Genomic DNA, 17,804 nt, shown 5'->3' on the forward strand with positions numbered 1-17,804 from the left:
GGAGGAAAGGAACCCCCTTTGAGGGGTCTCAAGCCCAGTTTTCCCTAAATGTGAAATAAGCTAATAATTACTGTTTTAGAAACCTCAGAGAGTTGTGAGGACCTATCATATATAAACTATGTTATATTATAATGTGAAAAATAACCCAAGAGAGGAGAGGGAAGGAACCTGCTATGAAAGGTCCCAGGCCTCAGTTTCCCTAAATGTGACAGGGGATGCCAACAGCTCTTAACGTAATAATTACCATTTTAGATACCTCACAAAGTTATTGTAAGGATCTGCCATAAGTAAACATGTGCAAGCTATGTGATACTAGAATGTGAAGAATAATCCAAGAGAGGAGAGGAAAGGAGACCTCCATGAGGGATCAGGAGTGTCCAGGGGGAACCAAGTGATGGCCATGGGGCCATGGACTTATAGTCGTGGGGCTCACCAGGACTGAAATAAGCCTCTGAGTCCGGAAGTTTTGTCGTCCGAATGGAGTGCCCCCTATGCCGGGGAAGGGCGGGTGTCTCCTCATCAGAGTCCCAATTATTTCCAAACACCCTGTGGGAATACAGAGAACTTTCTAGCTGGATCTGTGCTTTTTCACCTATCCTTAGGATTCGGGATTTCTTGCAGCAGATCCCTATCGGGGATTTGTCCTATAGCAGGGTGTCCCAGGCCCTTTCTTCCAAAATATACTTTGACTGGACAGGACTTCCCTATTCCCCTTCCATCCCCTTCAGTTTCCCCAAAGTTCGTCACTTCAGCCCTCAATATAGGAATTTCCCACAAGGAGCCTGCTCATTAAAAAGGTGAGAAATCTCTTGGAGTTCTATACTGTTACATCCTGGAACCATCATCCCAACCTACCTGGGCTCAAGGTGGACAAAAGCCACTTGCACCGGTCCCTCCCAACAGTGGCAGCCAATGTGAAAAACAACCAACAACTTCAAGCAGTGTGTGGGGAAGGGTGTGACTGTGGGTGATGGAGACCAGGAGGTAAATTAGCTACCTACATTCTGCCGCTGCTCCTGCTCTTGTCTGCCCCCTCAGAAGTGATGATAAAGTAGGATTTCTGCTTCGGAAAGTCCCAGATAAGCTCCATGTCTGAGATCAGATCCAGGACATAATCGTGGCCCGCCAATTCAGCCCACTGGCTACCGTTCTTCAACGACACTGTCCAGCCCCTCCAGCCATCGGTTAGCCCCCTAAGGATGTCAGGAGCTCAGGGTTTGGGAAAGTAGAAAAGGTCAGCCTGCTGCTGCTCATTGCTCCCAATTCAATCGTGGGCAGAAGTTTCCCACAATAATAATCCTTTTAGCTTGAGGGAGGGCTCCCTCTTGGAGGGAAGGAACTTTTTGCTTTTTTTCTTTATTTCTTTTCTTTTTTGAATCCTCAGCATTTAGCACAGTACCTGATCCACCGTAGAAGCTTAATGAATTCTTGTGACCATATTGACTTTAGATTCTAAAGACACTGCCATGAAAATCAGGATATAGTGTCAAAGTGCTTTGGTCTGGGTATGACTTGGCTCTGTCACTTAGTAAGGACTTAGAAAAATCAAAACTTTTATGAGATTCACTTTTCTCACATCTGAAGAAGAAATGCTATTAATTACATTACCTGTCTCACATGGTTGTGAGTGCTTTGTAAATCCTTCCATACTTTCCCTCTCTTTGCAAAGGCAGGGGGATTATGGGCATAGAAAATGGCATAGACTACACTTTGTTGTTGAGTTGTGTTTATATATATTGATAATATATTTATATTATTATCATATTTATATTTGTGCATATATTTAAGCCGTGTTGGATTCTTTATGACCTCATTTTGGGATTTTCTTTGCAAAGATACTGAAGTGGTTGTCGTGTCTTTCTCCACCTCCCTTACAGATGAGGAACTCAGCGAAATAGATTAAGGGTCACTTAGAGAATAAGTGTCTGAGGCTAGATTTGAACCTGTGAAGATAAGTTTTCCTGATTCTAAGCTAGGACTCTATCCACTGTGCCACCTAGCAGTCCCACACTACAGTTAGTTTCAGTGAACTGATTTATTTATTTTTTTTTTTTTTGCGTTGTCATTGTTGTTACAAGGGATAATTCTTTGCATAGGGGAAGAAGGAGGAAATTAAGGTGTTGAAAAAGCAAAATGCATAGATCTCCCAAAGTCTCAAAGCTATTTTATGCTATTAAAGCTAAACCAAGACTTTTGGGACACCTTATGTATCAATGGTTCTTTTTCACTAAAAAATCCTTTATGTACTATAGAAATGTGGGCTTTTATTATTATCTGGCTATATGAAGAGCTCATCAGTCAAATTAGATTTGAAATAGATTACTTTTTATCCTCCTTTTCAATTTTTTTTTTTTTTTTACAAAGGATGATTCATTGACTAGGGGGAGAAGGGAAATACATTCAGAAATAAAGGCATTGTGAAAACAAAATGCAAGGTGTCCCAAAAATCTCAGTGCTATTTGAAACTTTAATAGCTTAAACCTTTGGGACACCCTGTATGTCATTGGTTTCCCCCCAAAATCTTTATAAATGTGAGATTTTATTACTATCTGGCTGTATTGGGAACTAACTCATCAGTCAAAGAGAATTTGAGAGAGACATGTGCCGCAAATGGAAGCAAAGGCAGATACCATAGGTCGCTGGGGATGAACACAAGAAAGGCACAGGTCTCTGAAGAATAAAGAATGACCTAAAGAACAGAAGAGGCGAGGCTGCTGAGGAATGCTTTGGGTTAGCAAATGTTATTTTTTAAAAAAGCTATTGGTGGGGAGGGGAATATGAAGATCAAATGAAGAAAAGGATTTCTGCTGGGGATGGTTAGAACTATAATAAAGTACAATGGGGAGGAGGGAGAACTCTCAACTATGACAGTGCCTCTCTTTCCCCCACCAAGGACAACGATCTTTACCCTGGGAAGAATGGAACAAAAAGGGTTAGCAGGAAATGGAAATCTGTGCTAAGTAAGGAGCTAGTCAGGAAGCACCGGATTATCCATAAGGAGTTCACGGCAGGCACAGGTACTAGCTCTCTGAGTAACCTGGAGGGGCAAACGTTGAGTTACTTGCTAATAATCTTGGAAATCTTTGAAAAATCATGGAGAGTGGGAGAGGTGTGACAAGACTGAAAAAGGGAAATAAGTCTTCTCTAAAAAGGGAAAGAAAGAAGGTGGATTTCTTGACCATTGAGCTTGCCTTCAATTCCAGGCAAACTTCTCTAAGTCATCATTTCAGGGATGACTCTTTAGGTTTGGAAAAGGAAGTGTGAAACCATGAATCAAAAAAGACCATGGAATTTGGGATCTGGGGATGTGGGTTTGAATCCTGATTTATTTATTAATTTTGTGATCATGGGCAAGTCAATTCCCTACTTTGGGTCCTAATCTATAAAACGGGGGTCTTGAACTTCTTCCGGATTAACTTCACCTTCTTTGTTGACTATGAGGCTGGCAGAACAGGGGAATAGCACGGATATAATATGACTGGATTTTATCGAAGAGTTTGACAATACCTTATAGTGTCCTCCTGGACAACATGAAAAGAGTTGGTACAATTTGGTGAATTTAGAATTGGCCAACTGTCCAGACCCCAAGAGCAATATTTAATGGATCAGTAACAATCTATAGAGAGATTTCTAAGAGAGTGCAGAGGGTTTTTGTCCTTGGCTCTATGCTAGTCATTATTTTGATCAGTGACTTAAATGATAACAGAGAGAAAACACTTTTAAAATTTGTGCATGGTAAGATGGATAGAGAACATCCTGAATAACAAAACGGGATCAAAACAATGAAATAGTCTGGAACAATGGGACAAATCTAACAAGGTGAAATTATATTTAAGCATACACACTATAGAAATGTGTTTTTATTATTATCTGGCTTACAGAGAATTTGTCAGCTAGATAGATAGATTGTTGAAAGTCACCTACACATCAGAATTGGACTTTAGTGGTTTATTTACACACATATATAGATGTAGATATGTGTGTGTACACATGTGTGTATACATGTATATTGCATTCTATACACACATACATATATGTATATAGTAGTGGGGTACAAAATGATCTGGTGTTTTGAATTTTGGAAGGGGCACACCAATTCACAAAGTCTAAAATTTTAGAGATTTCTAAGGTGGTTCTGTGAATAGGATGGAGTTCAAAGACTGAATCAGGAAGATTTGAGTTCATATTCAACCTTAGAAACTTACTACCTGTGTAATCCTAGGCCAATCAATTATCCCCCATCTACTTTATTTTCCTCAACTGAGAATAATAGCACTTACCTCCTTGGACTATGTATGGGCCAAGTAAGATAGTAATATGCCTAATTAATGATTATCTTCCTCCTATTGCAGCCATTTATAGAAAGGGAATGTTATCAATAGAGAGAGTATCTATACTTATGAAATTAAAGAACTTTGAAGTATAGATGTGAAGTCATTCTTAAGATTAAAAAAAATATCAAATGCATAGGTCTAGAGCAGGGGACATATGATCGTATGAAAAAGATCTGGAGTGTTTAGTAAACCACAAGTTGAATATAAATCAACAATGTGACATGGAAGTAAAAAAAAAAAAAGGAATGAAACCATGGGCTTCAGTAATAGAAGCAAAATGCTTAGAACAAGGAATGAATCCTGCTATGCACTGCTCTGATCAGAAAACCTCAGGGTATTATTAGACCATCACATGTTAGGAAGGGCATTGACAAGCTAGCCTGAATACTAGGAAGGCAACCAGGATTGTGAAGAATCTGGAAACTATGTCATGTGGGAATTGGTTGAAGAAACTGGAGATATTTAGCTTGGAAAAGAAAAGACATAGGGTGGGAATTCTTAACCTTTTTTGTGTCCTAGACCCCACTTACAGCCTGTAGATCCCTTTTTAATATGTTTTTAAGTGCACCAATTTAGATACATAGGATTAAGAAAGAAATCAATTATATTGAAATCTAGTTATCAAAATACTAAAAATAAAAGTCCTCAGATTTCCAACCTAAGAACCTCTAACTTAGGGGTTCTATCTTCAAATATTTGAAGATGTATGATGTGAAAAAGAGATTGAACTTCTTTTATTTGGGTCTAGAAGACAGAAATAAGAGCAAGGAATAAAAATTTCAGGGAGATAAATTGTAGCTGAACTGGAAGGAATCACTAACAGACTTATTCAAAAGTGAAAGGGGCTTCTCTGGATAGTAGTGAGTTCCCTATCTCTGGACATTTTCAAGTATAGTCTGAATGACCCCTTTTTAAGGATATTGTAGAAGTATCATGATTCAGGTGGTAGTTGGACTAGATGAGTTTAGGATTCCTTCCAGTTCTGAAATGTTATAACCCATACCTGTATTTCAAAATGTCTCCAGTAACATCTTCCCCTGTGCTCCATGAATGGATTGGGCAAGAAAACTGGTCCCCTGGAAAGCCAATAGAATTATTGAATTCTATTCAGAAATGAGATCTCAAATTTATCAAGTTCTATCAGCTTTCTCACCTAAAGATTCTCACATCATCCCTTCCTTTCCATTCATTCTTCCATCAGCCCATGTCATAGCCTCTTTATTTTTTTTCTTGGACCATTGAAACAGCCTTCTAATTGACCTCTCTGCCTCCGTCTTTTCCATTTTCATTTCACTCTAAACTGCTGGATTTTTCTTTAAAGACAGCTTTTGTTTCTCAAAAGCCTTCATTGCTGTCAGAAGATAGCCTAATTCCTTGTGATATTCAGAACCTTCCATAATTACCTGTACTCACCTTATGTTTCTAAACATATCTCTCACCTGTCTCCTACACCAAAAACTCTTGGATCCAGCTCTGGTCCTTCATATGTGACTTAAATCACTGCTTCTGCTTTTGCTCACACCATTCCTCTGCCTTGAATGCTCTTTCATTTATTGTTTCATTATGTCCCAGCTTCTCAAACTGTCTTTCCTGACCTGATGTGAGGTCTTATAACAGAATGTGTGGGTCACAAAATGATGATTTATTATCAGTAAATGTTTGATATCTATATCTATTTTATATACCTATATACCCAGGGTCATGAAAAAATTTCTTGGATGAAAAGGGGTTGCAAATAGAAAAAGTTTAAGAAGCCCTATCTATATTATGCTCATCCTTCAAGACCAAAATCAGATCCTCATTAAAGGCTTCTCTAATCTTCAATGCACTACTTCCTGCATTCATCAATTTGCAATTCATCACTCCTATCTAATAGTTCTTGAATTCCTAGTCAACTTTTCTTATGCTAGTCTTGTGAGTATACAGCCAAGAGTATCATTCATTACTCTTGTGTCCCTTCATCCCCACAACCAACCACAACTAAAACAGAAGAGGCCTTAAGGAGACTTATTGAAGAGATCTCCCTTCTCCTTCTCTTCCTGAGACTAACCACATAGAGACTTGAGGGGTAGGAAGTCAGGGAATGGCTGACTCAAATCTTGCTTTGGATTTACTATTAGGGAAAGAACACTGGGCTAAGCAAGATACCCAGATTCTAGTCTTTGTTCTGCCTGTAACCTTGGAAAAACTACCAGTGATACTTCATACATTTTAGAATTCTACTTATTTACTTATGGAATTATCTCCCATCATCCTCCCTCCTTCCCTTTATCCAACCAATAGCCCCACCTCCCCCTACTCACCATTGAAACAGTAGACATCTAGTGCCATATTGGCCTTCTTTTGAGTAACTGTCCACTCAAGTAGGGTTGGAGGGAAGGTTCGGGCAGCCCCAGGACCCTTCTGGGCTTTTGCCATGGCCTGAATGAGTCTGTGCTGACAAATAGCTTGGAAGCCATTGTGGGCATAATCAGAAACAAACCTGATGAGGGTCAGAGAATAAGCAGACTTCAGGGACAAAGGGCAATATAGAAGAAACCTGGTAGCAATGTGAATTACTATCATAACAATAGTTTCCAGTCGATGAAAGAAGTTACATCCGAAAGTCAGTTGTTTAGAACATGGGAACCATCTCATCCTAGAAATAAGACTAGGTTTCCAGGCTAGCCCAAAATCAGTTGTTTAGGAACATGGGAACCATCTCATCCTAGAAATAAGGCTAGGTTTCCAGGCTAGCCCATAGTCAGTTGTTTAGAACATGGGAACCATCTCATCCTAGAAATAAGACTAGGTTTCCAGGCTAGCCCAAAATCAGTTGTTTAGAACATAGTAGTCATCTCATCCTAGAAATAAGGATAGCTTTCCAGGCTAGCCCAAAGTCAATTATTTTGAACATGGGAATCATCTCATCCTAAAAATAAAGCTAGGTTTCTAGGCTAGCCCAAAGTCAGTTGTTTAGAACATGGGAATCATCTCATCCTAGAAATAAGGCTAGGTTTCCAGGCTAGCCCAAAATCAGTTGTTTAGAATATGGGAATCATTTAATCCTAGAAATAAGGCTATGTTTCCAGACTAGCCCAGAGTCAGTTGTTTAGAACTTGGGAATCATTTAATCTGAAGGGAAGACAGAAAAAGGACTAATATTGAGAAGGGAATTGAATAATGTAAAAACAAATTTCTAGACAAGAAGAATTGACTTCTGTTATTTTGGGGGGCTGGGTGGTATAGTGCATAGAGTTCTGGATCTGAAGTGAGGAAGATATCTTCATGAGGTCAAATTTGGCCTCAGACCCTGTGCACGTTACAACCCTATTTGCCTCAGTTTCCACATCTGTAAAATGAGCTGGAGAAGGAAATGGCAAAGCACTCCAACACTTTTGCCAAGAAAACTCCATTTGGGGTCCACAAAGAGTCTGACTCAACAATAAAAATTTTGAAAGTTTGAAGTGACTTGGGCTGTGACAATCATAAATAAAAATATTATAAATATATTATATGTTTATTATTGCTTTCCTTTATTAATAACATGCATATTCACTCAGGAATTATAATATTTGTTTACTTACAGATAAATGAGTAATTACTATTGGCATGTGGAAGATTTTCCACTTCACTAAATAATTAATATATAATGAATTTGGGTGGGAGTGGGAGCTACCTAAGGAATGGAAAAGATTGCTAGTTTATTAATGAAGATAAAACTAAATAAATTGTAAGAATCAGGTGACTAGTGGGGTCAATCAATTGGATTTGATCAGAATGCCAGATCTTATAAGTTTGCTGAAGGTGGGAAATGGTTTGTAGCTTTTCATCATCTTACATATAAGACTGGCATTTTTCTTTTTCTTTTTTTTATCTGCACAAGCGGTATTATTTTATCTCTCTCCACTAATATTGGGAAACAAAGAGAAGTTTCTGGAGAAGGAGGGGAGATAAAAATTCCTATTTCTATGTATAAGTCATTTCCAGAGCCCAAAAAAGTCATTTGGAGATTCTAGATGACTTTTAAGAATTGGACCCTATGTTGTTACAGAATATACAGCGTGTATAATTTGATTTATTACCAAAAAAAAAAAATACCAGCCTGACAGGGAGCTGAATTTCTTGACATTAAAATAATTAATGTAGCCTCAATGTCTCTGGGACCAGGAGAAATGCATGATGGGAATTGAAGTCCATGAATGAAATAAAATGTATCGGATTAAAAAAAAAATACACGCCAGTACCCCCAAGAAGAAGGTGCTGAGCTGAGGGGTTAGGCAGGAATTTGGAGTTCAGTTTTGGGGAGGAGCACAGCTATAGTAGCAGCAGAAACATCCCCAGATGCCAAGATGACAGAAAGACAGGTACCCACAGACAAGCATAGATAGGGCAGTGTATGACAGTGTCCCCATTTCCCTACTCAGGATTTAATAAGCTATACACAGCTGGGGATGGAGGAGGGACTGCAATGGGGAATAGAACTAGACAGCTGGAGGAACAAGCCTGGTAGGCATCCTCAGTGCAGCCTCAGCTTTATGTAAGGAAATTCAGAATGAGACCATCAGGTTCCTTTAAGAACTGAAGAGGGAAAAAAAAAAAAAAAAAAAAAAGAACTGAGGAGAGCTATAGAAAGGATTATTATAAGCTTTCTTTTTCACTTTCTCCTCCCTTTTCAGTTTTAAAGGACAGATATTTAAATCTTTAGCCTTTGTTCATTCTAAGCTGTTTTTTCCCCCTTTTTTCTCCTTTTAAAAATGTTTTTCTTTAAATAGAGTTAAAATTTTATCTCAGTTTTTCCCCATATAAATAACCAAGTAGAGAGAGTGTGGATTGTGGGAAGCCATGAACAAATCAAGGCATGATCACTCTGTCTAGTCTGGATGCAAGATTTTTAGATATTTTAATTTCATTTGTATTTTGTTGTTATTGCTCAGCTGCTTCAGAATGGCTTCATGATGCCATTGGAATTTTTTTTTTTTCATATATAGAGTGGTTTGCCATTTCCTTTTCCAGCTCATTTCAGTAATAAGGAAACCAAGACAAACAGGGTAAAGTGATTTGTCCAGGGTCATACAGTTAGTAAGTGTCTGAGGCTGTATTTGAACTCAGGTTCTCCTGACTCCAAGAGCTCGCTCTACCCACGGTGTCACCTAGATGCCCCTCATTTATTTGTTATTTTAATAATCTATATTTTAAAACTCTGTGCAAAGAACCCATGTTGACCCAGGAAAACTTTGCCTCTAGAGCTCAAGCAAATTCTGAGACTATATACTGTGTAAAGTTCTATAAAACTGTCATACCCTTTGTTCCAGCAGTCTCACTACTAGATCTGCATCCCAAATAGTTAATGAAAGAGGGAAAAGGACCCATATGTGTAAAAATGTTTGTAGCATTCCTTTTTGTAGTGGCAAAGAACTGGAAACTCGATGGATGCTCATCAATTGGAGAATGGCTGAATAAGTTACATATATAAATGCAATAGAATATTATTGTTCTGTAAGAAATGATAAGCAGGGTGGTTTTAGAAAAGCCTGAAAAGACATACCAGTCGATGCTGAGTGAAATGAGCAGAACGAGGAAAACATTACACAGAAATAGCAAGATTATCTGATAGTCAACTTTGATAGACTTAGTTCTTCTCAGCAATACAGTGATCCAAGACAATTCCAATAGACTTTGGATGGAAAATGGCATCCTCATCCGGAGAGAGACCTATCTTTATTGGTCTGAATGCAGATCCAAGCATACCATTTTCACATTTAATTCTTTTCCTTTATCCTGATTTTTCTCTTTGTTGTGATTTTTCTTTCACAACATAACTAATATGGAAAATATTTTAAATGATCATACATGTATAACCTATATTGGATTGCTTGCTGTCTTGGGGAGGAGGGACAAAAGAGGAGAAAAAAAGTTTGGAAGTCAAAATCTTACAAAAATGAATATTGAAAACAATCTTTACATGCCATTGGAAAAAATAAAATACTTTTAAGTATTAGGCAAAATCTGAGCTTTTTGCAATAGTCTGTGTTGCTTAGGCATTGGCTACCCTCCAAAGGGAGAGAGAAGCAGATATAACCAGAGGGAAGATGATACCTAAAACCTTGATGGAGGAATTGGCCCTCCCATTCCCTAAAGAGAAATAAAAAGTTCTTCTTAACCAACTTTGCCCTCCACAGAGATACCTAGTTATATTTGTAAAAAATTCATATAATTATATAATATTTAAAATTGCTTCACCTCACCTGTCACTTTGCTTATCATGCCTTAGGAACCTGACTATCTCTTCTATCAATAGTTTTGGCTCTGGCCATTCCTAAATTGAGTGTAAACTAGGGATTGTCTGTATATCTGTTACAGGGAATTGAGGATGAGGTCGTTCTCCACCCAGTGTGCTGATCTGACTTCAAATATGATCTCAGATTTTTACTAACTGACCCTACTTAACTTTTACCTCCTTCCATTTCCAACTGTACTTCTCTTTCCAACTTCTACTTCCAAGTGTAAAATGGGGATAATAACAGCATTTGACTCAAAGGGTTATTGAGGGAATCAAATATGATGATATTTATAAAGTGTTTAGTATTAAGTCTATTATTAATTAATTGGCATTAATTAATAAATATTAGTTCTATTTTTTTTTTGTCTCTTCTGAAATACCGTCAGGATAAAATCTAAATCTCTTAGCCCAGTATTCAATAGTCTGGTTCCAATCTATTTTTCCAGCCATATGCCCTGCTAACCATCTTTAGCACTAATAGCATTAAGCTCCCATATGCACAGCGTTCACAGTGAACCAGCATTATTCTGAATTCCCTGTGACAAATGTTCAGACAGTCCCTACCTTTTCCTTTCCTTCCTTCTTTTTTTCCCTGGCTCTTCATTGACTCCTGGATCTCAGGTTCTGGGCCACCCAGAGATGAAGCTACACTGGTCTTTGCTTAGGGAAATGATTCAACCCTTGCATGTACACATGCAGTTTTTTTTTTAATTTTTTTTTTTTTTGGCAAGACAATTGTGGTAGATGTTAAGTGTCTGAGGCTGTATTTGAATTCAGGTCCTTTTGACTTCAGGACCCATGCTCTATCTTACCAATCCCCCCCACATTTTTGTGCTGAGTTAACCCACACTTTAAAACTTTTTTATTTTGAAAACATACACACGGATAATTTTTCAACATTGACCCTCCTTGCACAGCTTTGTATTTCAGATTTTCTCCTCCTTCCCCCTCACTTCCTCCCCTAGATGGCAAGCAATCCAATATATGCTATACATGTTAAAATACATGTTAAATCCAACATATGTAAACATAATTTGTACAATTCTCTTGTTGCACAAGAAAAATGAGATCAAAAAGGAAAGAAAATGAATAAGGAAACGAAATGCAAGTGAACAGCAACAAAAAGCGTGAGAATGTTAGGTTGTGGTCCACACTCAGTTCCTACAGTCCTCTCTCTGGATGTAGTTGGCTCTCTTCATCACAAGATGAACCCACAATATCAATGATATTCTTCATGTCAAAGATCATCCATTTATGTTCCAGACTTAGATTTCAGGGTGAGTGCAGGACCGGACTCAGTGTATGGCTGAGGTGAGGCTCAGAATGTGGCTGGGGATTAGGATTCAGGTTGTGGTTGAGGTTAGGACCCATTTGTGGCTAGGATTAGGGTTCAATTATGATTGGAATGGAGAATAAAGTAAAGGACCCACTGTGCTAACCAATCTGAAAACAGGCTGAATAGGAAATACTGCAACCAGTAGCATTTAGTGAAAAGTGCTCAAAGCCCTCTCCGACATACCCAGCTTGCAACCACAAGCCTAGGGGTTGAACAATAAATAGCCTAGTGGTTGCTACAGTAGAGTGTGCATCTGTGTAAGACCCTTCATCGCCGTGAAATCATCCCTCTGTACTTCTTGAGAACCCGTGTCTAGGTCCTACTGGTAGGAGTCTCAGACTTCCTGAACCCCTACTTACTTGAGCAAATACTTGTCCAGGCGAGGTGAGGGTGCAAAGCCACTGAGGCAGGAGGCCAACAGGAGCCAACCTCGTTCCTTGTTGCTGATGTTGGGGTTCCGCCACACCTGATTGGCCAGCTGGACCAGGATCTCATCCCTCAGCTCAGCCTTTGCAAGTCCTTTCTGGACAATATAGTTCCCAAACAGGTTGTCCTGAGCTCCGTGGAGGTGGGGGTCACCCATGAAGCGCAGAATCTATAATCATTATAAAATCAGACCCCAAATCCTCCATGACTCCAGTAAAAATAAACACTTCCCTCGTCCCTTCTACTTTCATAGAAGACCCTCCCGTACAAATTACGCTGCTCAAACTTAGGCCAAACAACTACTCATTCATTCCAACCTGCTTTTGAAAAGAGTTTTCCGTTCTTGCTCGAGATCTAGAAGATGATGTTCATATTCCTCAGTATGACATTCAGTGTCCTTCAAAGTAAGCCTGGTTTTCATAGAACCACAGACTAAAGAGGTACAAGAGGCTTTGAAGGGAGGCTATTCTTTCTGATCTTGTTTTCCAGTCCCCCTCCTATATAGACCTTCTGCTTCACTTTTCCCTGTGCTGTTTCCCTTACCTGGGATGTCCTTCCGCTAAATTGCAGTCATCCACATTTATCAGACTCTTCTCATTCAAATAGTATTTTGTCTGAGTAAGGGCTAAAAAAGTTGTGGATTTGCAGAGAGAGAAGAGACTCTCCTCACTAGAGAGAACCTTATCTCAAGGAAGTCAAAGATCTAGTCAGGAAAAAAAGTGCCTTGTATACACAGCATAGTCACTACATGATTATTGCTTCCCTCTCTTAAAAATCTCTCATTTTGTTGAATGGAACACTCCTTCCACTTGAACAGATGGCAACCCCTTTTATACCCTTGTATTATAGGGTCATAGAATCTAAAAAGTGGGAGGGACCTCCAAGGTCATCTAGTCTGACCTAGTCTAAATGGGACTTCTTGAAGTCTCCACCCCTTGCTTTTAGTTCTATCCTCACAGCCTAAACAGCCCAGTCCTAATCCCTCTTCTATATAACAGCCCTTCAAATGCTTGAAACCAGCTAATATATATGGCATGTTCTCCCTCCACCCGGTCATGTTTTAATTTATCTGTGCCATTGCTAGCCCCTGATGAACAATGGAGATCTCAAAAACAAGTTCTCCTGAGCTCTGGGGAGCTCATCATCCAGTCATCAATGTACTGATGAGCCTTTACAAAATGTTCTAGGCTAGATTTTGGAAATGGACATTAAGCTCTTTAACAGGCAGTATGGACCTTTGTACAGAAGTGTGGAATTTATATTCGTTAGAATCCCAGCTCATAAAAATGGCTGGTGCTTAAGGTTTACAAAGCACTTCCCAAATATGAGCTTATATGATTCTCCCAACAACTCTGGAAGGAAAACTCTATCACTACTCCCACTTTACAGACGAGAAAACTGAGGCAGACAGAAGTCAAGTGACTTGCCCAATTTCACACAGATGGTTAGAAATATTAAAAAGGGAATGCTTATTCAGTTTTCTAAGAACCCTTTTATAGCTTTTAAACAGCTATTTTTTAAAAACCTTTTTATTAATATCATTAATTAATATATAGATAATATAATAAATAATTTTAAAGGAATAGCTTATATAATTATTTAAGATTTACAGAGCTCAATAATAGATTATTTCATTTGATCTTCAAAGCAGCCCTGGAAAAAAATAGAGCCTCACTTTATATATGAAGAAGCTGAGACTTAGAGAGGTTTAATAATGTGCTGCCCAGAGTTATCCATCTAGTAAGTGTTGTAGGTAGGATTTGAATCTTGGTTCTCTTAAATCCAGGTGCAGTTACACCACATGGACCTTCCTTAGGCTTTAAAGTTTACAAAGTTCTTTATGGCAGCTATAAAAGCTTAAATCTGCTCTAAGACTTTTGAAGCCCCTGTATAGATGCCAGATTTTTAAAAATTATTTTGATTCTACCAAGAACATTTATAGCTGCTTGCTAATTCACCTGCAACCAGGGAGGATTAAGAAAAAGCTAGATACAGGAGACTGGGTAGGATGATTCAGGAATCTCTTGGCAAGTTGACAAGTCCCTCAAGCTGAGCAAAGCTAAGACTTGGGGTAACTGCTGAAGGGTATTGACATGGTGAACTCATACCGAGTTTCCTCATCTGTTAGAGGAGATACCTAAGTTAGCTATCTCACAGGGTAGGAACATGTTTTATAGAGTAAAATCATTTTTTATCACATTCAGGGTGAAGAGCAGTAAAGGATTAGCTATTGATACGTTATTGCTGAGGAGAAGAACAAGACAAGGGGAAAAGTTATGTAGCCCAAACCATTACTCCCTACATTCTTAGACAATGGTAGCAGGAGTGACCAGACAGGCAGGGGATTGGGTGCTTCCCTCCTCTCCTTACAGGAGGTCAAGGTTTTAGGGCTTTGCCTCTCCCCCAGTTCTTCAGTGGGTACCAGGAAGCTGGGGAACAGTGTAGAGAAAGGAGCCACAGAGCACCAGCCTAAATTCTAAGAGTCTTGCCCTTATGTCTTCAACTTACCAGCTTAAAGATGCTGATGGCTTCTGGGTAATGCTCTTTCTCCAGCCTGGTAAGGGGACTATGTAATGGCTCAGTAAGCATCCCAAAGGCTGGATCCTAGGGACAAAGATCAGAGTGATGGATGGTCAAGGTGGGCCCAGGAAGAAACCAAAGTAAATAGGACTGGGGAAAGGAACACAGTGGGAAAGGGGAAAAGAGAACACAGGGGATTAGGGTGCAAAAAAAGGATAAAGGAGATTAAGGAATGAGCTCAGGGTATTTCTTAGGCTCTGACTCCAATTCTTCTGTCTTCCTCCTGACACACACTGGTTCCCCTCCACCCCCAGCCCTAGAATGCTGAAGAAGAACCGGGAACATAATGACACAGTTTTGTTGTGTCTTTGTTTCTCTAGTGCCTTGTTCTTCTATCTTCTCCCTTAAAGGAACTTTTACTCTGCTTTCTTTACCAAAAATAATTACAAAATTTAACCTAAAACATTTATAAAGTTCCTTTGCTCAGTTTGTCTGGAAAGGATTAGAACCCTATTAAGGCACCATATGACAACATCACTTTGGTGATATCCTCCTAGAGATTTTTTGCAATTTTAAAACAGAAAAATGCCTCATTCCTAAGAAATTCAGTTCTAATGTGCTCAACACAGAATAGGGAGTGGGGAAGGCAAAGTGATGGGGTTGAGAACCTTCTTAGAACTCATTAAATCACATCCCATTAGGTCCTTACCTTGAAGTGGGCCTGGACATACTTGACCATTGGATAGTTGTTGATGTCGAGGGGCAGTGCAATCTGAGGGTCAATCTGTAGCTTGGGAGTACGGACAGAAACCACGCAGCCTGCATTTGCTTGTTTGTATACTGTGGGCCAGAGGAAATAGGAATAGGAAGGCACAGGGGCTCCCTGCTTTGCATGGCCATCTCTTCTCCTATCAGTGAATCTCTCCTAGGCACTAGAATCCCATCCATTCCCTCTTCCTCTTCAGAAGCTCCATGCAAAACTGTAGCCCTGAAGCATCCTCACTGACTGATGCCTGCCACAAGCTGGGACATAGGCCTAGATCAGACAGCCTCTCCCACATCCAGGGAACTTCTCTGGCAGTTGTCATCCCTTCTCTTGGCCCTCCCTGGATGTCACTGTCAATCTACTAGTTTTCTGGCAAGTACAGGCCCCCTCCCCACACTTCCAGGGTTCCTTGCCCACCTGTCACCACCTGGAGGAGTCCTGCCAGCTCAGCGGGTACCTCAAGACAGGCCACATTCACCACTTGTCTCTTGGTCAGTTCCTGGGGAATACAACAATATTCTCCCTCCTCCCCCAGGTCCTGGTCTCCTAGCTTCAGGGGACTCTCAGGACCCGAGTTTTAAAGAAACAGGACCAAAAAATGGCTATTCATCCAGGCTGAGCACCAGTTTGTAGGTTTAGGACGTACCATCCAACTCTCTCCTTGTAATTCAAACTCACCTGCCAGACTTCCCAAAATCCTTATCCTTGGAAGCACACTGCACGAGATACCTACAGTCCAACCCAGTCCCAAATCATATTTTCACCTACACTTTCTCCTAATTTGTGTGATCCCTTGTTTTTGCTTTCAATTTTAATTAAAACAGTAACCTGGCTATCAGGACCCTGAGATCTTAATTTGGAATAGGGGAGAAGGGAGATGTTGAAGTTTCCTTCAAGGGAGGGAGTGGTAACATGAGAAGGGAAGGGATCTCAAAGTAATTAGAAGTCACAGACATAGAGATATCAGAATAAAAAGTAGGTATTTCATGGAGAACCTCAGAGTAATGATGGGAGAGTGGACACTCAGAATCCCTCATTTACTTGGTAGAAGCATCATATATTTATGATTTCAACATATTTTTTTGTGCTCACTGGATCTGCTTCATTCATTCATTTATTCATTCGACCGACATTTATTATCTCTCCAACTAGATTATAAACTCCTTGAGAGCCAACAGAATTATATATGTCTTTGTGTCATCAGTGCCCAGCACTTGGATTTGTCAAATGAATAAGTAGATGTGTGAATCAGCATTCTTCTCCCTTCCCCTTCCCCAAAATACCTCCCTCCCTTGGGTCCTCCAGGAACACTACTGCTTAGATCTGGCTAAAACCTTGGAGACCAAGGGTAGGCCCTCGGGTTTGCCCATAATTAAGCGGGATGTCTCAAGAGGATGTTAACAGAAAAGGTACTTATATTCCCAGTGTTATCTTTGATAGGTTTCTGCTGCTATTCTCCAATCAAGTCTAAGACTCAAGCTCTGCATCAAGGACAAATCTGAGCCCCAGACTCTGTGACAATATTAATTCCTGGATATGTGGCTGCTACTTTACTGTCAATATAGTTTCGGACTATTATTTGCTTAACAATGCAAAAAAAAGTTGATGTGAGCACATTGATGGATTTTCCAATTAATTCTGACTTTGTATTATGAGGAACTAGGTAGTGCAAAATTCTGTTGGTTTGTTGTTATTAAGTCTCTTAGTCATGTCCGTGTCTTTGTGACCCGTTTGGGGTATTTTGGGCAAAGATACTGGAGTGTTTTGCCATTTCTTTCGCTAGTTCATTTTACAGATGAGGAAACTGAGGTAAACAGGGTTAAGTGGCTTGTTTAGGCTCACACAGCTAGTATCTGAGGTTGGATCTGAACTCAGGTCCTCCTGAAACTATGATTGTTGCTCTACCCTAGTTACCCCAAAATACTGCACTTTGACTTAAAAGGCTGGAATCCTAGTTTGTTATTTATTATTTACATGGTCTTGGGAAAATCAGTTAATTTCTCTGGGTGTTAGTTTCCACATCTGTTAAATAGGAGGTTGGACCAGACTGTTTCTAAGTCCCCTCCAGCTCTAAATCCTATGACATAAAGTTTTCCAGATTCATTGAGGTTTCCAGGGGACATCAAATTTCCTTTCCCTGTGCCGGCATTTCAGGCCGTA

General features: G+C 39.6%; 1 protein-coding gene across 1 annotated transcript in view; it reads right to left on the reverse strand.

The window, feature by feature from the left end:
• The window catches only part of MYO15A (myosin XVA), a 122,743-nt gene that overhangs the window by 55,320 nt on the left and 49,619 nt on the right, over nucleotides 1-17,804 (reverse strand). Inside the window, 8 exon segments of the mRNA XM_074281540.1 lie at nucleotides 434-546; nucleotides 1,002-1,193; nucleotides 5,338-5,410; nucleotides 6,638-6,816; nucleotides 12,292-12,527; nucleotides 14,867-14,962; nucleotides 15,588-15,718; nucleotides 16,062-16,170. Coding sequence (XP_074137641.1) covers nucleotides 434-546; nucleotides 1,002-1,193; nucleotides 5,338-5,410; nucleotides 6,638-6,816; nucleotides 12,292-12,527; nucleotides 14,867-14,962; nucleotides 15,588-15,718; nucleotides 16,062-16,170 — 1,129 coding nt within the window.

The sequence above is a fragment of the Sminthopsis crassicaudata genome, chromosome 1 (genome assembly GCF_048593235.1).
Source record: "Sminthopsis crassicaudata isolate SCR6 chromosome 1, ASM4859323v1, whole genome shotgun sequence".
NCBI classification, from domain to species: Eukaryota; Metazoa; Chordata; class Mammalia; order Dasyuromorphia; family Dasyuridae; genus Sminthopsis; species Sminthopsis crassicaudata.